The sequence below is a fragment of the Neovison vison genome, chromosome 7 (genome assembly GCF_020171115.1).
Source record: "Neovison vison isolate M4711 chromosome 7, ASM_NN_V1, whole genome shotgun sequence".
Taxonomy (NCBI): domain Eukaryota; kingdom Metazoa; phylum Chordata; class Mammalia; order Carnivora; family Mustelidae; genus Neogale; species Neogale vison.
In genome coordinates this window covers 150,664,017-150,687,958 of record NC_058097.1, presented here as the reverse complement: position 1 = coordinate 150,687,958, position 23,942 = coordinate 150,664,017, and the positions used below count along the sequence as shown (strand labels likewise).

The following is a 23,942-nucleotide window of genomic DNA, read 5'->3' as shown; positions in this document are numbered from 1 at the left end:
TGAGTCCACTTGCTGTCACCCACCCATCCCACGTCTCTTCATGTGTTGTCCCTTCTACCCAGAAGATCCATACCTCTTAGTCTGCCAGGCAATCTCCCACTCTTCCTTAAGACCCTATTCAAAGTCATTCACACTATGCCCCTTCCCAGACAGCAGTCTGCCCTCAGGTAGCGCTTATCATTGCCTATGCCAGTGCTATCTCCATTCATTGTACATCTACCTTCGCATTATCACTCTGTACTGTGATGCCTTGTTCATAGGTCTGTCTTCTCACCTGACTGGGAACACTGTTGAGGGCCTAGACCATGTATATTCATTTCTACATTCCCAGCATCTGGCAGTGTGCCTGACACTCAGTAAATGCATGCTGAATTATAAAGAAATAAAACTAATAAGCAATTACAACTGCAGAGCCCTTTACAACTCACACATCATATGCTTTATCTCTTGATGTTCACAATACTGATAAGGTAGAAAAGGATGTATTACTGGGGTTTAGAGGTCCTGGCAAGGTCACAAACGACAACTTACCACTTCCTTTCAGTACTTAGCACAGTACAAAGGGCCACAGAAATATCTACTAGAAATTTAGTAAATTTGATGGACTCTGCTGCAATAGTGAAGGACTGTCCAACTAAGCCTGTGACTTTCCTTTGAATTTGCCTAGACACACTCTGGGCAAAAGGCTAGCACTCTTGCTCTTTTCTACTCTCCTCGCACATCCTGTAAGTCAGGTAACCTCCTGTGAGAAAGTCTGTCCCATCCAAAGAATCACAAGGTTCTTTTGTTCCTGTCTACTTCACCAATGAGAATGACCCAGAAATAGATAGAGTAGGTAACAGATACAGGTTGAATGGATAAAAGAACGAGGTATCTTTAAATAAAAGAAAGAAAAGAAAGAAAGGAAAAAAGGAAGAAAGATCAATCAATCGATCTATCTGGTTAAGAAGGAACTAAAGGCTTAGTAAGGAGAGAAGAGATCCCTGGGATGATTCTAAAGAACTGTTACTTTTCAGGGCCTAGAGCATATAAAGTTGGGAGGGCAGAGAAAATCCAAACTGATATGCCAGGGAAAATTAGATAAGCTGCCGGAAACTGTGGCAGGCAGTGCAGTCTGGAATTTAACAAAACAAAAACAAAAACAAAAAACCCTTAGAACAACAACAACAAAAAGATGCAGAGACAGGCATATCCTGCAAGCTAGAGTGAGTTCATCAATGATTCTGATAAAATTCTAGAATGTGTTTTTTTTTTTAATGGTTCTTAAACCCTTAGGTAATTACTGGGTATCAGTATGGGCTCGCTAAGGACAAGACAAGACCATGTCAGAATAACTTAAGTGTCTTTTGGTAAAAGGGTTATTGGGCAAAAAAAATTACAACAAATGCTAAACACATTTTTATTTTAGCAAGAAATCTAAGAAAATCTCTTAAAATTCTGTGGACAACATGAGAAATGGAGGATAGAAAAAAATGAAGTTTGGTGGACACAGTTGTGAATGTTGAATAATGCTTCCAAACTGTCATGATTACATGCTCCAAGGCTCCATACTGAACTGAGTCCTTACAAACATTTAAACCAAAGACTACATCTGAAGGTCCTCAGTCTCATAAACTAAAGACTAACACATAAAGCACAAGATGGCAGGGATCTTGCCTGTCTAACTCACCAATGCCTAGAACAGTGTCTACTAGGTAGGAATGTCATCAGTAAATATACGAATCCACAGAAAGCTTACTCACTAAATTCGTAGATCATACAAAATAAGAAGAGATACTTAATATTTTTATCTTATTTCATAAGGAATATAATAGCCTTTTCCAATATTTTTGTTGTCTACCTACCTATCTATCTAGAATATAGGCTAGCTAGTTTAAGAGTTAAAATAAAGTTAAGAGGAGGCTGACAGAAAAGAAAAGAAGGAAAAAAAAAAAAGGAAGGAAAGAAGGAAGAAAGAAAAAAGAAAATACCTACAACAGGGTCAGCAAATACAGCCTACGGGCCAAATCCAGCCTGCTGCCTGTTTTTGCAAATTAAAAAGTTTTACTGGTTCATACCCACGTACATGTGTTGTGTGTCTATAGCTGCATTGGCACTACAGCGGCCAAGCAGAGACAATTCAGACCAGGTGGCCCACCAAGCTTAAAAGCCACTAAGCAGCTTTTTCCAGAAAAAGTTTGCTGACTACTGATCTAGAATGTTGAATATGAGTATCAATCTGAAGAGAAAAAAGATATAAAACTTAGGTGCAGGGGTAGGAACTGGTGTGACAGCAAAGGTTGGCCTCCATGGCTTCACAGCCCTGGGATTCTATGAAATCAAAAATAGTGTCTGAGCCCTGCTGGGATCCTGAGAGCAGATGATAAGGCACTCAAATAATCCCTTCCCTTCCACCTGGCTCTGCCCCCTCAGAAAACACTCCTCTTTGCTTTTTTGTGAGAGCACCTGGACACAAGACCAAGCTGAGGACAGTAATGCTGTGTTCGAGTGAGGAGAGAACAGCCAAGAGATGTCTCCACACAGGGCAAGTTTCACTCATAAAATTTTCCTCTGAAACATAAAGTGAACATAATTCCTCCAGCTCAGTGGGGAATCCAAGGAAGCATAGGTCATGGCCTGCACGTGGAGCTGTCAGCTGAGGAGGAAAGGAAAGACATATGGGCAGATGAAAGCTCAAATAACCATATAAAAGGCCAAGATTTAGAGAACATTCAAAAGAGCAGCTGAGGGCAGGTTGCAATTATTGCCAAGGACAGGAAAGGCTTCGTGGAGGATCCAGCCACAGAAGTGGAGCTTGACAGAAGGAGCAGTTTTAGAGAAGTAGAGAGGTAGGGGGAGGGCTACTCCACACTTCCCCCGGGGAAGCAACGCTCTGACGCTCTTGACACCGTCTTCGTGCTGCTGATCTGAGAAACCTCACTGGGGCAGCAACGACAGCTTTGCCCTGGGCTACCACAGCTACGTCAGTCTGGCAGCCTCACTGACCGCTATGGGGACCAAGCGCACTGCTCGCCTCACCAAACCTCCCTTCAGTTAGTGTTCTGACCGTTAGGCAGTCGGCATGACTGTCTGTCCTCTGGGCATCACTGCCAACCCTAGAGCAGTACTTCTCAGCTACCCTATTGATGGAAACAGGGGTATCTCAGCATCTGTGAGTGACACAGGATAATGGACAGGCAGAGGGGTCAGCATGAATCAGCAAAAGCTCAAAAGTAAAATAAATATTCATTGCTGTTTATAGCCAAAGCAACCTATCCTCTTCTACACCTCACTTCTGAAGAACTACTCACCAGAAGTAACAAAGACTGATTGCCTGAGTATGCTCCGACAGACACGTGACTGAACCCTGATACAGGTGCACACCGCCTCTTTCTTCTCAAGTCCAAACAACCCACATTAACACCCTCAGGAGGCACAGATGCCCACCCCATTTTATAAGCATAAACATCAAGGCACAGAGAAGGTCCACTTTTTGTCCTGGGTCATAATGGTAAATCGAGGGGCCGGTCCCAGAGATAGGATTGCATTCTGCATATAGAAGGGGGAAAAAGCAGTATTCAGAGTGGTATTGAGGGACCTCTGAGGCAGAGGAAACCAGTGAGGCTGCTTTCTAGTTCTGGGACAGGGATGGGATAGGTTAAGTCTGCAGGAAGTAGAAGAGGAACAAAGCCACATTCCATGCAGTTGCCTTAATTATTTTATGGAAACCTGCTCCAATATCCACTCACCTGAGACTCTGTGCTATCAGGAGAACACCAAGTGAAAGGTATCCCCCACTCCCTGCTCTGGTCATGAAGTCAGGCCTCTATCTTATTCCCTAAGACTCCAGAAGGGACATAAATGATAGAGCCAGAGGGGACTATGAAGGGCATGTGTTCTAAGCTTTCTGCGTTATCCATGAGTTCCCAGAGGATGAGGGACTTGCAGGCTCTCACTCTGAGCTTCTGGGAGAGCGGGCACAAGAGCAAGGCTACCTAGAAGCCAAAGGGAATAGAGTGCTCAGAACAGCAGGGGATTCTGTGCTTACCTTCCAAAGAATGGATTCCCTGCTCCTTGGCAGTCTTATAAACACTGCTGAAATCATCCCCAAGGTTTGGGTCAGCACCAGCAGCAAGCAGGATCTGCACCACACTGGAAGAAATCAGAAAGACAGAAAGTGTCAAAAGCTGGAAAGGCAAAGGAAGTCGAGACTCAGATTCTGAAGCATGTTTGGGGATTGGAGCTGCTTCTGCTCATGTGAGTGGTACAGGGGAAAGAAGGTAAACTCTGCCAGTGTAAAAGATAAGGAAAGCTCTAAAACTGACTAGCTGAGTGACTCTGATCAAGTTATCTAACACCTCTCTAAAGCTAGATTTCCACAACCACAAAATACAGACTACTTATTCAACAATTACTTATTAAATGCTTACAACAGTGTTGTCATCACTGTTCTAGGTGCAATGGTCTGCAACCTCATGGAACTTATGGTCTTCTGGGAATATCAAGAATAAGCATGAAATTATAGTAATGTGTGGTAAAGGCTATGATGGAGGAAGTACTGGGGCGGCTGGGTGGCTCGGTTGGTTAAGCATCTGCCTTCAGCTCAGGTCATGAACCCAGGGTCCTGGGATGGAGCCCCGCATCAGGCTCCCTGCTCAGTGGGGAGCCTGCTTCTCCCTCTTCCTGCCACTCCCCCTGCTTGTACACACATGCTTTGTCAAATAAATAAATCAACCCTTAAAGAGAAGAAGAAAAAATAACAACCATGTACAGTGGGAAACCAAGGGAGGTGATCAGGAAAGGCCTCCCGGAGGATGTGGTATTTAAGGATCCTAAGACTTGGAAGGATGCATAGCCAGATCTGGGTGGTGAAGTGGGAGGACTCAATGCATTCACAAATCCTAGAGGCAAAGGGGCACAGAGCTTCACCTGAAGAAAGTAGCATTGGAGCTGAGAGTTAAGGGGAAGAACTGTGGGAGAGAAGGTAGGCCACTGAAGGGCTTAAAGGGGAAGTGACTTGACAACATATGCTTTTCCTCCCCACTTCAAAATATACAGACTTAGAAAAATGCATACTACATTGCAATATTAAATTAAAGAATGAAAGTCTTCCCTTATATCTACCTCCTCAATCTAAATTCCAAGAGTAATCACTATTTATAGTTTGGTGGATTTCCTGCCAAAGCTTTGCTATTCGAACAGTCACTCTAGTGGCTGTGAGAATGGATCAAAGGGAGTGGGACCAGAGGTAGAAGCCTCTACAGACTTGTTATAAGGTTAAATTAGGTAAATTTACAGAGTACTGAGCCTAGTGCGCTTGACCCAGGAAGGGCTACATATATATGTTCACTTCCCTCCTATTGTGGCATGTTTCTGCTAATGCTTTTTCTCCTTAAGGAGAAAAAAAAAAAAAAGCTCTGTTCACCATAAAAAATTCAGAAACTATAAATAATTAAAAAGAAAATGTTTTTAGAATATATAAACAACCTTCCGGTTTTTTCAATGTATGTATATTTTTATTTACAAAAATAAGACCATAATAAATTCTCTCAAAACACACACAAACATACACACCTCCACTTTTTTTTTTTTTTAATTTATTTGACAGAGAGATAGAGAGAGAGCACAAGTAAGCAGAGTGGCAGGCCTGGGGAGAGAGAGAAGCAGGCTCTCTGCTGAACCAAGGGAGCTCAATGTGGGGCTCGATCCCAGGACCCTGCAATGATAACCTGAGCCAAAGGCAGACGCTTAACCAACTGAGCCACCCAGGCACCCCACATTTCCACTTTTTAATAAAGATTTTATTTATGAGAAAGAGCACACTAATGCAAACATGTGAATGGGGAAAGGGGCAAAGGGTGAGGAAGAGGGAAAGCGAGAGAATCTTAAACAGACACCAAACTAAGCACAATGCAGGGCTGGATCTCACAACCCTGAGATCATGACCTGAGCCAAAACCAAGAGTCAGATGCTTAACTGAATGAACCACCCAGGAGCCCCAATATTTTAATGTTTTAAGTATTTGTCTACCACGCTGTTTTCAATAGCTGCACAGAGTTCTACTATAGTATACTTCATTTAACCAATCTCCTATTCTAAAACATTAGATTATTTTAAATATTTCAATAACACAGTCTGATTATTTCCTTTAGCTAAATTCCTAGGAGATGAAGTTCTGGATCAAAAGTGTAAGTTTTTTGTGTTTTGTTTTGTTTTTAAGCTTTCTAAATTTATTTGAAAGAGAGAGAATGAGCTAAGGGGAGGAGCAGAGGGAGAGGGAGAAGCAGACTCCTTGCTGAGCAGGGAGTTAGATGAGATAATGATCTGAGCCAAAGGCAGATGCTTAACCAACTGAGCCACCCAGGCACCCTAAAAGCATAAGCCTTTTTAAGTGTTTTGATAAATATTGAACTGAATTTCACAAAGAGTGTACCAATTTTTTTTTTTAACTAGCAAAGGAAGAAGGATGAGAGTAACTTGTGCTTTCCTTTCACCAAAATAGGGTATTTATTATCACGTGTCAATCTGGTAAGCAGAAATGGAAGCATACTACCATCTCCACTTGCACTTCTTGGATTACTAATAAGATTGGACTTAAAAATATATATGTTTAGTAGTCAGTTGTGTTTCTTTTTTCATGAATCACGATAGTTGACTATTTTCATAATGTCCTTTGACCATTTTTCTCTTAGCATGTTAATCTTTTGCTTACTGGCCTTCAGAACTGTTAATGCTTTTGGGGCACCTGGCTGGCTCAGTGGGTTAAAGCCTCTGCCTTCAGCTCAGGTCATGATCCCAGGGTCCTGGGATCGAGCCCCACACCGGGTTCTTTGCTCAGCGGGGAGCCTGCTTCCCTTCCTCTCTCTCTCTGCCTGCCTCTCTGCCTACTTGTGATCTCTGTCAAATAAATAAATAAAATCTTTAAAAAAAAAAAAAAGAACTGTTAATACTTTTGAGCATGTAATGGTGAGCATTTCTAAAAATCACTCTATCATAATGCCTGGGTGGTTCAATTGGTTAAGCATCTGCCTTCGGCTCAGGTCATGATCCCAGGTTCCTGGGATCGAGTCCCACATCAGGGTCCTTGCTCAGCAGGGAGCCTGCTTCCCTTTCTTCTTGCCTTTCCCTGTGCTTGTATTCTCTGTCTCTCTCTAACAAATAAATAAATAAAATCTTTAAATAAGTCAAATTATAGTTTTGGCTTATCTCTTTGTTAGTTTTTCAATATCTGTAAGCAGCAGTGTTGATAGTTTTCCCTGTGCCAATTGGCTTGAATTTCATTCAAATAGGCATAGAACCTGGTTCAATTATTTGCTGCATGGATGGATGAATTTTTAAAATGATTTCTTAAACTTATTAATGAGAGACACAGAGAGAGAGAGAGGAAGAGGGAAAAGCAGGCTCCCCACTGAGTAGGGAGTCCAATGTGGGACTTGATCCCAGGACCCTCGGACCATGACCGGAGCTGAAAGCAGATGCTCAACCATCCGAGCCAGCCAGGTGCCCTGGATGGATGAATTTTAATAACTCCCATGTACACAGACACACAGTCCTCACAGGTAAGTCAGAAAACCAAAATCCACCTCCCAAGTAGCTGAGGTTCTCCTACAACTGATCTAACTCAGTCAGGCCAAGTCTCAGGTGTCTATCACCTTACCTAAAAGGATCTTAAGAATTACCTTTCATTGGGAGGGAGACAAACCATAAGAGACTCTTAATTTCATGAAACAAACTGAGGGTTGCTGTGGGGTGAGGGGGGAGGGATAGGGTGGCTGGGTGATGGACATTGGGGAGGGTATGTGCTATAGTGAGTGCTGTGAAATGTGTAAGCCTGATGATTTACAGACCTGCAACCTGGGGCAAATAATACATTATATGTTAATAAAAAAAAAAAAGAATTACCTTTCATAGGTAATCTATCCAGTATATCGATTACAATCCTAAGAAGAAATGAGAAGGCTCTCTAAGCAGTTAAAATCCATGTCTAAAACTCAGATATTGAATTTGCAGCAGAGTCTCTCAGGTTCTCACTTGGAGGTGTATTTGCTCTTCGTTTACACATAATTGGGATAAAACTGGCATTGGTCTTCCTTGTTTCCCCAGAAGATGAAAAGCCAAGAGGGTACAAAAAGACTCTTATAGACATGAAAACCAACACAGAAGGCAGTGAGAAAAAAATATCTGCTAGAGAGACAGTACGGTATAGAGGCTAAGAACACTGGTTTTAAAATCTGGGACAATCTGAGGGACGCCTGGGTGGTTCAGTTGGTTGGATGACTGCCTTTGGCTCAGGTCATGATCCCGGAGTCCCAGGATCAAGTACCGCATTGGGCTCCCAGCTCCATGGGGAGAGTCTGCGTCTCCCTTTGACCTTCTCCTCGCTCATGCTCTCTCTCTCAAAAAAAAAAAAACTGTCTCTCTCTCAAAAAAAAAAAAAGAAAAAAAATCTGGGACAATCTGAGCATCAACGTGAATGACAATAATGGATTATAACCCACTGAGTAAAAAGATTTCATAATTCCATACTGAAAATAAGTATGTTAATGGAATGAAAAGAAAGTTCTTTCTTATTATAGAATGACAACTAATAAATGTAGAAGGTACAATGAAATTAGAACATCATTTTGCAATCTCATAATTATCACAGATGATAAGAGCATCTGGCTCACATGGCTGTGTAAACACACATAAAGTGCTTAAAACACACCTGACATATAGTAAGTGCTCAACAAAACGCTGGTTATTATTTTTACTAAGTCCCTGACCTGTGGTTGGGCTGTGGGGAAGTCAGAGAAATGTGAACTGAGACATTTAAATTGGGAACCCAGAGAGATCTGGGTTCAAATCAAAGCTCTATCATTCACTGTCTATGATTCAGGACAAGTTACCATACCTCGGACGCCCATTCCCTTACCAGGAAAATGGAGATAATAACGCCCCCCCCACAGGTTATAAGTATGTAAAACTCAGTAGTACATGACACATAGAAGGAGTCCACAAATATGAGCTCTCTTCCCTTTGTCCATATAATCTTTTTTTTTAAAGATTTTATTTATTTGACAGACAGAGATCACAAGTAGGCAGAGAGGCAGGCAGAGAGAGAGGAGGTAACAGGCTCCCTGCCGAACAGAGAGTCCGATGCAGGGCTCGATCCTGACCTGAGCCGAAGGGAGAGGCTTTAACCTACTGAGTCACCCAGGCGCCCCTCTTTGTCCATATAATCTTAATGATAACATGATTCTGGGTTGAAGCAGGCACCAGATGTACACCTGACCAAGCCCACCCCCTCCGCCCCAGGACTCATGGTGGCACAAGCCCTGTGTTAAGAAGGCAGCACTTCTTTCTATATTCTGCACAAGGTGGCTTGTTTTAAAATCCAAGAGAAAGGTTTGTTGACCTAAACTCAAAGGGACATAATTTGGTTAATCCTCAGCTGCTGTGTCCAATCACCATTCAATCACAACCCCTCCCATGGCAGGCTGTCCCTCCAGGCAGCTAGTGTCACTAACTGTGCTACCTGGGCCTCTTCAGGTTCGTGAATATTGATTCCATCTGTCCAATTTGCAGGCTGCAAGACGTGTCCAAGCAACCAAGTATGCTACCCTTGGCCCTGGAGGGCAGATGGTGGTCTGACAGGATGGAGAGAAGACAGTGACTAGGCTCAGCCCTCAGACTGCTAACTCAATCAAAGGGAATGGGCAATTCACTTCACAAACTTGGAGGCCAAAGAGGGTAAGCAACCAAGCTAGTGACTCATTCTGTAACCTCAGAGAAGATTCCCTTCATTTTTAATAAAACTCAAAGGCAGGAGCCCCACTGCGGGGGTATAGCTAGGACTAAAGGAACTGTGGCTGCTTAGTGGCCAAGAGTGGCACCAAACACCTTGTCAGATGCCTAGGAGGCTTTCTGTCCAACAGCCATTACTTACTTACAATGCATCTAATCCAGACCTCCAGGCGGATAAGGCCCTTCTTGGGGAAGCCAGCCCAGATCAGGCTAGAGGGCTACATGACTCTGGTTAGCTAGCTTTGATGACCAACAGAAATACAGTGGGGCAAAAACAGGGTAGGAGGCTAGCCAGGTTAGAGAAAGCTAAGGCAAAGCTGGTAAGAACAGGCTTAGCAGTTGGCCATGCCCAGCAAGTGTCAAGAAGTTCAGAGTAAAACAGAACCAAGGGCCAGAGACCGGGCAGCACACATATGAGGCAGAGTCAAAAGCCAGGTCAGATGTTAAAGAGCAGAAGCTAAAGAAGAACAGTAGGTTAACAAACCAAGTAGGTAGCCAGAAACCAAGGAATATACAGGTATTAGAAGTCAAGGAAAGGCAAAAGCAGAAACCGGGAGCAGCACTGAGACTTTGGAATGAAGTGATTTCTTTCTCTTTGATGCCTTTTACTGAAGCAGAAACAAATTCCCAGGTTCAGAACTGTATTTGGGAAAAGGTGACTTACATGGGAAGATGGTAAGTAGGCCTGTTGTCTGGCTAACATGGGGAGTACAAGGTCAGAAGTAAAAAGAGAATTTGATGGCACAAATGGAAGCAGATGTCGCTATTCGAGGTGATCTATCAAAGGACAACTGCAGGGGCGCCTGGGTGGCTCAGTGGGTTAAGCCTCTGCCTTCGGCTCAGGTCATGATCTCAGGGTCCTGGGATCGAGCCCCGAGTCGGGCTCTCTGCTCAGCAGGGAGCCTGTTTCCCTTCCTCTCTCTCTCTGCCTGCCTCTCTGCCTACTTGTGATCTCTGTCTGTCAAATAAATAAATAAAATCTTAAAAAAAAAAAAAAAGGACAACTGCAGCCTCCCCTCTGTTCTGGTGCTGGCATACTGGCTGTTGATCTTTAGTAGGTCTGGGTTTAGGTATTACTGCCTTAAACTTGGGTAGCTGGTACCATACAGGCTGTGGTGTATGGGCTAGGTCTTTATGGTCTTAACAGCTGGATTAAAGGGGACAGAGTATATCACCCCATGAACTTTTGTTTTTCTACAACAGGAAACATTTCTACTCAAAGGATCTATGCTGACTACTCAACAGGTTCCCTCTGGGCAAAGACTTAAGAATACCAGCAATTCTCTGAGCTAGCTCAGGATTTGATCTCTGATGGTCTGTGGAAAGAAAACCAATGCCATTATTAGCCTCAAAGACTAGAGATAATCTCCAGACTCTATTGCCCTAATTTGGAGATTCAGAGGCTATGTACAGCCCAAGAGGATGGGGGTTTGTCTTTTAATGACTTGCCTCTAGCAGCAGTACTTGCCTTCCCGACACCAGTCAGAATCTGTTCTGTATCTATCTTCGCCCAAGTGAGCTGACTCACTGAAGAGGCTGGGCCTTGTGAACACTGAAGGTGAAGGATGTGAGAGTGAGCTTTGATCCTAGGCTGAGAACTGTTTTATTCTGTCTTGTTTCTACTACCTGTTAGTACAAGTATCTATTTTCTCAAGGGTACAGAGTGTGGCTAAGTATGAGAAAGACAGTAGTCTAATAAGAGCTAACATTTGTGTATACTTCCCCCATGCCACATGCTGTTTTAAACATTTCATATATACTAACACATTTAATCTTTGCAACAACCCAATGAGGCAGTTTAAGCATTAAGAAAACTGAGGCCCCGAGGAGTTAAGTAACTTGCCTAAGGTATCATTCAGCTGTAAAGTACTGAGGTGGGATTCAAGCCAGGGCAGTGTGGCTACAAAGTCTATATCCTCATCCCTCGGCTATACTGCCCCTCACTTCCCTATACTGACTCCGAGGCAGCTAACAAACCGTGGGAGCCATGCCTCAAGGCTAGGATCAGAAAGCCCAACAGAGGAAGAAACTAACAAAAAAGATTACTATTAAGTATATGAAGAGATCTTCAAGCTCATCTGTTATTAGAAAAAAGCAAATTAAAACAATGAGATATCACTTTAAATTCCACAAATTGGAAAAAGTTAGAAAGCTGAAAAATGCCACGTTTTGGGAAAGGACACGGGATTCTGGGACCCTCTGACAGACTGGTGCGGCCTTTAGAAGGCGATCTTGTAATACTTTATCAAATTAAAGTACCTTACCCTATGACCCCGTACTTCTGAATATATACCTCCCACAGCAATTCTTTCGCAGATCCATAGGAGGCAACATGGGAGACGTTCATCCCAGCATTCTGTGACAGTGGGGAGTTGCAGACAATCAAGTGTCCCCCTCTGGGGATGAGTAAGTTAAACATGGTAGAGACACACTATGAAATACGATTTAGCAGTTAGAATCAACGGACTGGATATACATGCAACAACACTGACATGATTTTTCAAAAACGGCTGATTCCCTACCCCCTTCTATTAATCATAGCTGAATTTGACCATTTGTTCCAAAAGTTTATTCCTTCAGGATGTCTTTCAACTGCAGAACTTCTAATTCCTATGATGACCTTGGGGATTATCTCTAGTGGATCTTGGGGACTGAAGGATTATGGACCCAGCAAAAACAATGAATTCTCTGAAGTACACCAAAGGCCATCAAATGTGCCACTCCTTCTGCTGGGAATGTTTCCTGCTGCTTCAACTGGTTAGTGCCCATCACTTTCAGGGCACTTCAGGAACTAGGTCACCAACTTGACTGAGTCTTCTCTAACCCCCAGCGTGGGTCCATGTCTTTCCTATTTGTCTACCCACAATGCAGTACTTACCCCCATGGGTAAGTGACCCTCATCATGTTGTACCATGATTGCCTGTTTACTTTTATTTGCCTTCTCTGCTAGACTATGAGGGAAGGGCCATGTCTTGACCTTCATTCCCAGCTCCTTGCCCAGTGCCTAAGCCAAAGTAGTCAGTAGATGCTTTCTGAATGAGTGCATGAATAAACAAAAGAAGAATAAATAAAATAATTATTTTATTTGGTGGGAAATGGTAGATGCAACTCTATCAGCCCTGCCTAAACATCTCCCACCTGAGGATGCAAACTAGGTCATAGGCAGTTTAAGAGTGGAAAACCTTCACCTTCCTCTCTTGAGTTCCAGGCCTTTCCTGCCTTCCAGCAGGCTGTTCCTAGACAAAGCTGAGGAAATAAATAGGAGGGTGGTCCCAAAGTGGCAGCTCCTGAGACTCATGGAACTCCCTTTGGAGCCACAGCCCCCATGAGGCGCATTTTAATTTGCTGATCAGGTTGTAATTAGATTAGAGGTGGGAGCATATGTAGGAAGGTTGGCTCACACTGACCTTGATGAGCTCCTGCTTTCAGGACAGTGGGGCGTCACAATGCATGGGAGGACAGTTACATCGATCGATGCTAAGGCTTTCTGCTCTCAGTGGCCGGAGGGGCTTGGGGTTGCCACATTGTTTAAGAAAAAGCGAGGAAACCTGTGGTGTGGGCCGAGGCCTATGCTGGGCCAGGCGCGTGTCAAAGACGGCTGGCGAGCAGCTGGGGCTGGTGAAGCAAGAAGGGCAGTGATCCCAGCTCCAGGTCGTCCCCACACAATGTTGAGCTTCAGGAGAAGCTCCTCCAACTCCTCCTCCCCTTTACCCCCCACATCCAAAGCAGAGGGTCACTGTGGTGAGTGTCACGGGTCCCAAGGAGAAGACAAAGAGGTGACCTATTCTCAATCCAGTGCACACCTCGATGAAGGGAAGAAGCAAAGAGGTCACAGTTCAGGAGGTCTGCTGGAAAGTCAAATGAGCTGTGGCTCATTCAGTCCACTGGCTGGTCTATGCACTGGTCAGGAAAGCAGGGTGGCCTGACCAAAGGCAGCGACATGTGTTAAATCTAAAGGTCCTGTGGCATGGGGGCATGAACCCTGAGTGGAGAGGGTGGGGAGAACAGTTTTCTTTTTAAAGCCAGCTTCCTTAGGAAAAAAACTAAGATTTGGTAGGAGGCAAAGAATCTGTGTAGAAAATGTGCCACAATTTTCTCAAAAGAGGATAATAATCTTTTGTTTTCTTCCTTCAAAAGGTACAGATCAGTAATCATAACATAACAGCCACACTTCACATTCACTGTTCCAGGTCCATATAACCACTTACAATGAGGTACTAGTCCCATTTTATAAATGAATAAACTGAGGCCCAGCAAGGTAACATGAGCTGCCCAAGTATACACATGAATTAAATTAAGCATAGGAACCAATGTGGGGCCAAAGCTGGTACACATTTCCCTAAACCACACTGGTTCTCACTCATCCAACCATCCATCCGTTAGTCTGTTTTACTATCCCGTAATTACTGAGCCTCTATTACGTACCAGGGATAGTGACATTTTCAGATGGTAAGGTAAAGCAGGTCATAGCAGCTAGCTGAGTTAAGAGGGAGTCTTCTGGGGTGCCTGGGTGGCTCAGTTGGTTGGGCGGCTGCTTTCAGCTTGGGTCATCATCCCAGGGTCCTGGGATTGAGCCCAGCCTCGGGTTCCCTGTTTGGTAGAGAGCCTGCTTCTCCCTTTCCCTGCTGCTCTGCCTGCTTGTGCACATACGCTCTCCCTTTCTGTCAAATAAATAAATAAATAAATAGGGAGTCTCCTTCAGATGGACAAGGGTCAAAATCAACGGTGGGCCCAGACGTGAGATCACATGTACTCGCTCTCGCTCTCTCTGTCAAATAAGTAAATAAATAAATAAATAGGGAGTCTCCTTCAGATGGACAAGGGTCAAAATCAACGGTGGGCCCAGGCAACATGAGATCATTTGGGTTAAGGCCCAAAGAAGACATGGCACATTAAGGAGAGGGCCATGGAACCAAGATCACCCATCACAGGGTTTCCCAGACAACCTGGATCTCACATTCTCAGCTTAGTTCTAAATATAATTCCCTATCTTCCATGTCTTTCGATCTGTGCTCTAGAATACACGGTTGCTGAACCTATAGGCCAAAACGGTCAAGCCCTGGTTGTTAGGGATTTCATTACAACATGGGCCTGGACTAGGTTCTCTCTAGGCAAATGCTCTATAAGAGCATGCTGGGGCTGGTATATTCCTTAGACTCTGGATGAAAATAACAAGAAAACAAAAAATATTAGTAACACCAGCAGATACCTATTAAGTACCTAACTTAGGTACTTAATACCTAAGGCATTAAGGCATCCCACTGAACGGTTTTATATGCATTTTAATCTTTGCAATCTCCCTATGCTGAGGTAGGGGCTATTATTATTTGCATTCTGCAGATAAGGAACCAGAGCTAGTAAGAGGTTAGGAAGGTTTTAAAGTAAGGCAATCTCTTTCCAGAGCCCTTGTTCCTTACCACTACGTCACACACAGCTAGACTACATGCTCCCCCAAACAGGGACTGTGCCCTGACCTGTTCCTCATACATAAGGCCCACTATAGGCCAGTAAATATTTGTTGAATCAGTTCACTTCTGGGGCCTTAACATTGTACTTGCTGATGCACACACTGAGTTTTGGTCAGCTTCTGGGCTTTATTCACTACTACTGCTAAGTTGGGTCTTCCTCACCCTGGATTTTACAGTTGGCCTTTGGTTTTAGTTGTAGACTTAAACACTCAATCCCTATTAAGGTTTTTCACCACAGATTTAACCATTGTTCGAGCCCACTGAGTTCTTTTTTCAGTATCTCCTATTCTTTCACCCAACATATTATCTCTGTCTTTAGGCCTCATTTTTAAAAAAAATTTATTTATTTATTTGACAGAGAGAGAGATCACAAGTAGGCAGAGAGGCAGGCAGAGAGAGGGGGGAAGCAAGCTCCCTGCAGAGCAGACAGCCCAATGTGGGGCTCAATTCCAGGACCCTGAGACCATGACCTGAGCCAAAAAGGCAGAGGCTTAACCCACTGAGCCACCCAGGTGCCCCTCTTTAAGCTTCATTTAATTAGCCAGTTGGGTTGGCATTTATCCATGGTCTCAATGGAATCAGTGATGTAATGACTGAATAGGACAGGGCCCCGTGGCTCACCACTGAGTTTGCTCTCTGGTCTCCAGTCATATATACACAACATATGAAACAGGCCATTCACTATCTGACTGAACTATTCTCCACATCATACTTTATTCATATGGGTATCATGAGAAACAAATACCCTGCTGAAACCCAGACACACCTACTATATTACCATATACTCCTGATCCACTAGCCTGCAGCCCTATTTAAATAAACAGTTCACATCTTTCCACCTCTTTCTTGGTCTATGGAGGCCTGCTAGGAATAGGACTCCTAAAACGACAAATATGTTTGGAAGGCTGTGGTCCATGGCCATTTTTGCTGGCTGTAAGTGAGGACTCTGGAACCAGAGGGAGCACAAAGCTCTTCTTAAAATTGAAGCTGTTTATGCCCGAGGTGAAACTGAATTCTATTTAGGTAAGGGATGTGCTTAGGTGTACAAAGTAAAGAACAACACAGTGACTCCTGGTGGCAAACTGAACAAAACCACAGTAATCTAGGGAAAAGTAACTAGTGTTGATGCCAGATTCTGAAGGAACCTGCTAAAGCCACTGGCCACAGAATCCATGTGATGCTATACCTCTCAAGGATTTATAAAGGTGTAGATTTGTTCTCTTATAAAAATAAATACATAATAAATAAGCAAGCAAGCAGCTCATGGCACAACATGGGTCTGATGTCTTTAAAAAGAGGTATGGGAGTGAACCAAATCACAGTCCCTAGAACAGGAACATCCTTCCCCAAGTAGCTGAATTGGATGAGCAGTGGATGCTCCCCTGATCCCAACTGATACTCTCTGTGAAAGCACCAAACACAGAACCCCAGGATGAGATACAGTGTTGGAGAAAGGGAGTTACCCTGAGATCGTATGTTAGGCAAATGAGCTGGCACTGCTTTCCAGGGAGCACTGTCTTGGGTTGCCTGAGGTCAAGGCATGCATCTGCCAAACTAGAATCGGTGCATGCTGGAATTGGAATATCATTACTACGAAACAGGATTATCTTGAGCAACGATTCCAAATGGGATTAGAAATGACTGTTACTCAGACATAATCGGCCACAGCAGCAGTGGGAGAAACATCAAGCCTGGCACACTTTTCTGGGGGCATGATGCTGGCATTCCGGGCACCTGGCCAGCACTCTCACCCACCCTTCCTTGCTGGGAAATACTGGGCACTGTCCAGCATTGGGCATGTGGCCACCTGGGACAAGAGCCAGTCCCACATCAAAGTGCCCTGCTCTGGGGTGGCATGTTCTAGGCCCAGTTTCTTAGATGAAAAGGAGTGGAAAAAGTCTCCAAATCCCTTCTGCTTCTGAGCCACCTAAAGGTGTTGGTTAGAGACAAGTAATACCCCACATTCGAAGACAGGTACACCTGCAGACTGTTAACAGTTTCCTCTTGGAGTGACCCACAGTGATAATAATAATTAAGCATCACCACCACTACTACTATGCTATTAACTAAAGTACCCAAACCTTATCAAGTGCTTACTGTACGGCAGGCCATTATTCTAAACAATACAATATTTACACATTTAAACCTCAAAATAGCCTTTTAGGGTAGATTTGCTCATTAGGCCCATTTTATGGTTGAAGAAACAATCACAGATAAGTGAAAGAACCTGCCAAGGTACATAACTGGTAAGAGGAAGAAGAAGAGTTGAACCCAATCTGCTCTAGAACCTACAGATGCATCGATGCTAGACTACCACAGACTGAGACGATCGTGGCCCATGTTAGATAAGGCCTTTCCGGCACACCCTCTCATCTCTAGACTGCCAGCTCCTCCAACTGGATCTGGCACATTCTTGCTTTCTCACCTTTGTGAACCAATGTTCACACCACTCCTTTGGTACTAATGATATTCCAGAAATGCTATCCCTCTACCAATCAAAATCCTGTCCCATCTTTCAAGGTCCACCTCATGTGAAAGGCCTCCTTTCATTATTTCATCTCTACACGGCATGATCTCTGCCTGTCACTCGAGGTGATCTTCTCTGGGACACTGACCACATTCTGTCTCATTCTATAGGTTAAAAAAGAAGGGGGGGGGCTTGTTTATCCCTTTACTGCTGTCAGCTTTTTTTTTTTTTTTTAAGATTTCTTTTCTTTTTTTTTTTTTTAATTTTATTTATTTATTTGACAGAGAGAGATCACAAGTAGGCAGAGAGGCAGGCAGAGAGAGAGAGAGAGAGGGAAGCAGGCTCCCTGCTGAGCAGAGAGCCCGATGTGGGACTCGATCTCAGGACCCCGAGATCATGACCTGAGCTGAAGGCAGCAGCTTAACCCACTGAGCCACCCAGGCGTCCCATCTTTTTTTTTTTTTTTTTTTTTTTTTTTTAGTTTAAGTAATCTCTACACCCAACGTAGGGCTCAAACTTGCAATCCCAAAGTCAAGAGTTATATGCCCTACCAATTGAGCCAGCCAAGTACTCCCTATCAGCTTTTTGAGACAAAGAGTGCTCTGTTTTTAGACTTCTCAAAAATCCAGCATATCTTGACACCAGTGGGTCATCAAGAAACCCTGACTGAGCTGATTTGACTCTGGTCCTGGTACCTCTTAGTCCATCCCATGGCCTTGTTCCCCACCCCTTCCCTCTACAGGCAGTATATCCAGTGGAAAGAATGAGAATTTGTGGTTCAAAGAGATCTGGCTTCAAATCCTATCTCCCTCTTTCACTTATTAGACAACCATTGGCATATCTGAACTTCATTTTTCCTAGCTGAAAAACAGGGATAATGATCCTTCCCTATTGGGACTGCAGTGAGGATCAGAGCCAACACTGGAAGTGATGGACATGGGCCTGCACACAGAAGCCCCCAGTCACAACCACAGCTGTGATACCAATATAGTCAGAGGATTGGCCAGTGCAAAGCCCAGCCTCTTTGGGCCAAAGGAAGCACCCCTCTGCAACAAGCAGCCAGGCTTGTTGGCTGGGGACCCTAGGAAGAGGCTGTAGGCCTTTAAGTCAGGGTAGAGTTCTACGTGGTTAGGTCCCTTAAGGACCTGCATTGAAGCAGGGGTGCAGGGGTGCTGTACTAGCTCTACCTCCAGCCAGCCAGCAAGGAATGAGGACCTTGCAGGGAAGCTGCCCCAGGCCCAGCTGCAAGAGCAATATCACTGTAAGAACAACTATGCAGCTGCTGGCCCACAAAGAAAGGCCTGCACAGCCTCTTCTACAGGACAGAAGTCTGGTTGAGGCTGCTGGTTTGTCAAACACAGGGTTTAATGCCCACCCAGCCATCCCCTTAGTAAGGTGGAGGGAAAATAAGCAAATGCTAAAAATAAATGAGTGCTACGAGAGGAAATTAAATGGTCTTCAGCCAAGGATGGCGGCATTTTAAAATTAACAAAGCCCAGGTACCACATCCAGGAAGGCCTTGGCAAATGCGTGTTAGCCGCTCATTAGATCAGCTCCTCAGGGACCCCAGCCAAGCAGGGAAGGCAGTGCCGGGAAGCAGTCCTTCCGATGCTGATGAAATGCACTCCAGGAGAAAAGGCAGAGGAGGGAGGGAGACTCTTGGGGAATTTCAAACAGTTTTGCTGGAGCTCTGCCTCATGGCCTCACCTTCTCTGAGGCAGGGGCTTCCAAAGCAACCAGAAAACCCAAGTGGACTCAAATCCAAATCTGCCCCCACCACTCCACTCTTTCAGGATCTGTGGCTCCTGAAGCACCACAATGACCACACTGTTTAGATGGTCTCCCTGCATGGCAATGCAGGGACAAGGAGTCGGAGGATGTGGGATGGGAGGCAACCTCTCAGTCCTATACTCTTTTTCCTTAATATTAAGGATCGTACGATATGCTATGAATTTATAAAAGCTCACTGTGTATCACTTGTAAGTGAATTTATCATTATTCGTCAGTAATTATGTTTCATGACATCACAAATCATGAGAGATCACAAATCTTTATTCTCTACCAACCTAGTATACAGTACTCTAATATGAAATACCATCAACCAGAGGAAGTCTAAACATTCCAGCTGACAATGAACCATACAAATTCATTCTGACACTACAAATGTGAATTTTTAGTATGCCGTAAGTGACAATTAATAATGAAAATGAGACACGGATGATAGCCTTTTAAAATTTTTTTTTAAGTCAGTTTACTGAGGTATCATCTACTCATAGTAAAATTCATCCCTTTAAGACGTACAATTTGATGAGTTTTCATTGTCTATCACCACCAGTCACGACTTTGAATATTTTCATCCCTCCAAAAGTTCTTCTGGGCCCTTCCTCCTACTCCTAAATCCTAGCAGCCAGTAAGCTGATTTCTGTCCCTATAGTACTGCCTTTTCCAGACTGTCATATAAATGGAGTTATACCATAGGTAGTTTTTTGTGACTGGCTTTAGCTTAGCATAAGGCTTTTAAGCTAGGTGGCTCCGTCAGTTAAGTGTACAACTCTTGATTTCAGTCATGATCTCAGGGTTGTGAGATTGAGCCCTGTGTTGGGCTTTGCACTGAGCGTGGAGTCTGCTTATGATTCTCTCTCTCTTCCCCTCTCCCCCAGTCACGTGCATGCACTCTCTCTTTAAAAAAAAAAAAAAGATTCATCCCTTTTGCCGCATGTGTAAATGGTTTGGGTTTCTTTTTAAAGATTTTATATTTATGTAACAGAGAGAGCACAAGCAGGAGGAACAGCAGGCAGAGGGAGAGGGAGAAGCAAGCTTCCCTGGAGCAGGGAGCCTGATGTGGGGTTTGATCCCAGGACCCTGAGATCATGACCTGAGTGAAGGCAGTCGCTTAACCAAGTGAGCCACCCAGACGCCTCTGAATAGTTTTAATTGCTGAGTAGTGGTCCACTGTATGGATGTACCACAATTTGTCCATTTACCAGCTGAGGGATATCTCCAGTATCCCTGGATGATTTCCAGTTTTTGGTGATTATGAACAAAGCTACTATAAATGTCTGCACACAGGTCTTTTTTTTTTTTTTTTTTAAGACTTTATTTATTTATTTGACAGACAGAGATCACAAGCAGGCAGAAAAGCAGTCAGAGAGAGAGGAGGAAGCAGGCTCCTGCTGAGCAGAGAGTCTGATGCTGGGCTCGATCCCAGGACCCTGGGATCATGACCTGAGCCAAAGGCAGAGGCTTTAACCCACTAAGCCACCCAGGTGTGCCAATACAGGTCTTTTTTTTTTTTTTTTTTTAAGATTTTATTTATTTATTTGACAGAGAGAGAGCACAAGTAGGCAGAGAGGCAGGCAGAGAGAGAGAGGAGGAAGCAGGCTCCCTGCTGAGCAGAGCCTGCTGCGGGACTCGATCCCAGGACCTGAGATCATGACCTGAGCCGAAGGCAGCGGCTTAACCCACTGAGCCACCCAGGCACCCCCAATACAGGTCTTTTTTGAAGATGTATGTTGTTATGTCTCATGGACAAAGTTAATACAGGAGCTAGTATTGCTGGGTTGCATGGTAAATATATGTTTTACCTTCATGAGAAACTGCCAAAGTGTTTTCCAAAGTGGCCACAGCATAATGCATTCCTAATTAGCAACGATGGCAATTGTTCTGCAACCCTGTCAGCACTTGGTATTGTCAGATTTTCTAAATTTTAGCCATTCTAAATGACTAATGCTGAGTTATCTTTTCACATGCTTATTTGCCATCCATCTCTTCTCTGGTTAATGTCTGCTCAAACTTTTGCCCATTTTTTAAGAACTGGATTGTCTTTTTACTGTTGATTTATAAGAGTTCTTTATATCTTCCAGTAACATTCCTTTATCAGATGTCTGTTTTGAGTTTCTTTTTTGAAGAATTAAAAATTATAAGGATCTAAATCATACCATTTTTCTGCCAAACTGCTATCCCCTGCATATACACACTGATGAAAGGAACAGGACAGACTTCAACCTTCAGATTACAAATACCTTAGTGCCACTGGATGGACAGTCAAGCAATAGCTGATACCTGTTAAAACTCATGAGGCTATTTTTACCCCCGCTATAAGCACCCAACCAGCATTAGACTTTAAGGAAAGCTACATCTGGAGAAATGGCTGTCTTATAAACAGCTTTTGGCCCCCCAGGCTCTGGGCTCCCAAAAGCCCTGTTCTGGTCCGCCAGGCTCCTGGAATGGTCAACAGTCGTCACACTCCATTGCTGGCCATTGTCCACTGGGAAAGGTAGGAGGCTCCCAATCCATCCTTCAGTGAAAGAGCAAACAGAGGGGCCTGTGGCTGCTTGGACATCAAAGTTGAGCAAACAGGCCTGCCAGGCCCTGCCTCTCCGCCTACACATCCTGCAAATGCCATGTGAAGGAGCTTCCCTAAGGGGGTCATGACTTTCAGCTTGTCATAGCACACATCAAAGTTTGCACCACACACGAACTGGGTACATGGGTTCGAATCAAGTCGCCTAAGAGCGGATACTCAGCCATTGTGTCCAGTTTTAATCCTGTGTTTTCCCAAGTAATTAAGCCTTCTTGCTTATGAACTTGTGACTAAGTAAAGCATCACTGAGAGGTTGTAACATCAAAGTGCCTTCCACCGTCTGTCCGTGTTTGGTAAAATTGGATTTCTTTCCCTTCTTAAAGAAAACTAATTGAATTTAGCTGCAGGCTGGGTATATTTGCACGAGCTGGTGAAGGCTATGCTAAGTCACAGTGATCATCCTGGGACCCTGTGGCTCAGCCTTTAGCTAGGCGGGGTCAAAGTGCAACACAGAACGAGGCCCCCAGACTCCAGCGAAACAAGTGCCTATGGCATAAGGCTTACGGAGGCCTCACTATGGAAAAGGGGTCAGCCCCAAGCAACTGCCCCTGAAGTCACTACTACACCCAAGCTGTTACTAGGGCTGGCAAAAGGATCATCCTAGTAGAATGTTGGTAAATCTTTGGCAGAATGGCTACTGAAGACAATGGCCATCACATTACTCAAGTCCTTGATGTCGGCAGTCCAAGGAAGCTTTCTTTTTTTTTTTTTAAGATTTTATTTATTTATTTGACAGACAGAGATCACAAGCAGGCAGAGAGAGAGGAGAAAGCAGGCTTCCCTCGGAACAGAGAGCCCGATGTGGGGCTCGATCCCAGGACCCGGGGATCATGACCTGAGCTGAAGGCAAAGGCTTTCACCCACTGAGCCACCCAGGCGCCCCCCAAGGAAGCTTCTTAAGGCAAAGGTTGTGCTGCTTATTATCTGAATCCCCTCAGAGCCTAGCACATCAGCACCAGACACAGTATAGTTTTAAAAAATGTTTGCTGGATACATAAAATGATAATACATAGGGGTGTCAGAACAGAGTTTTTTTTCCCTGAAGAACCAGATCCTCTGTATCCCTATTTTTGCCCTGCTCATTAGGAAACTTCAATCTAAAGCGAAAATTCCACTAATTACCTAACTTACAGTGAGTATAGCATGGTCCCATTTATGTGAAATCACACACACACACTGCTTAATTTCTAGATAGAGGGAATTCAGTTGACTGCTACTTTCTTCTCTATATTATTTTTACAAAAACAATAAAGCTATTTTCAGAAAAGAAAATCTCTGGTTCAATCCTGATACAATTATCTTTCCTTTTACCAATGTGATTTCTGATCCTGATCCAGTTTTAACTCTCCTGTGTACATTTATATTTGTATTTTAATTTGAGTCACTGCAAGCCCTTTTTGGAAATAAAAGGAGAGAATAAATTATAAATTAAGTTCCCATACATACTTTTAAAATTTTGTTCTACAGTACTATATTTTTTAAAAAATTAAATAAAATAGTACTGTCTTTACTATTCAAAATTAAGTTAAAAAATACATATATAAATAACAATTCACAAGATGTTTGTCTTCTTAAGGATAGAGATTATTGTGCTATATCCCTCAGGACATAGGCATGAAGCAGGCACTCACTAAAGGCAGTTGAGGGTGAAATGACTGGATCCTCTTAACACCTCTTCCTTGAGGCTGTGGGTTGACATCTAACAGAGGTGAAGGTTCTCTGCTTTCAGCCTTGAAGCAAGGGGTGCTGTGCCCCTCTATCCCCCCTTCACCCAAGTCCAAATGAAATGGTGGCATTTCAGGCCTGGCCGATATGATTCCAGAAGGTCTTGGTAACTGATGAAATGAGGATCAGTACACTTCTAATAAGGAAAAACTTA

At 43.8% G+C, this 23,942-nt stretch overlaps 1 protein-coding gene across 1 annotated transcript in view; it reads right to left on the bottom strand.

The window, feature by feature from the left end:
- The window catches only part of CLPB (caseinolytic mitochondrial matrix peptidase chaperone subunit B), a 142,644-nt gene that overhangs the window by 85,600 nt on the left and 33,102 nt on the right, over positions 1 to 23,942 (bottom strand). The window contains exon 4 of the mRNA XM_044258605.1: positions 4,028 to 4,131. Within this exon, the coding sequence (XP_044114540.1) occupies positions 4,028 to 4,131 (104 nt within the window). The remainder of the gene's footprint in view (positions 1 to 4,027; positions 4,132 to 23,942) is intronic.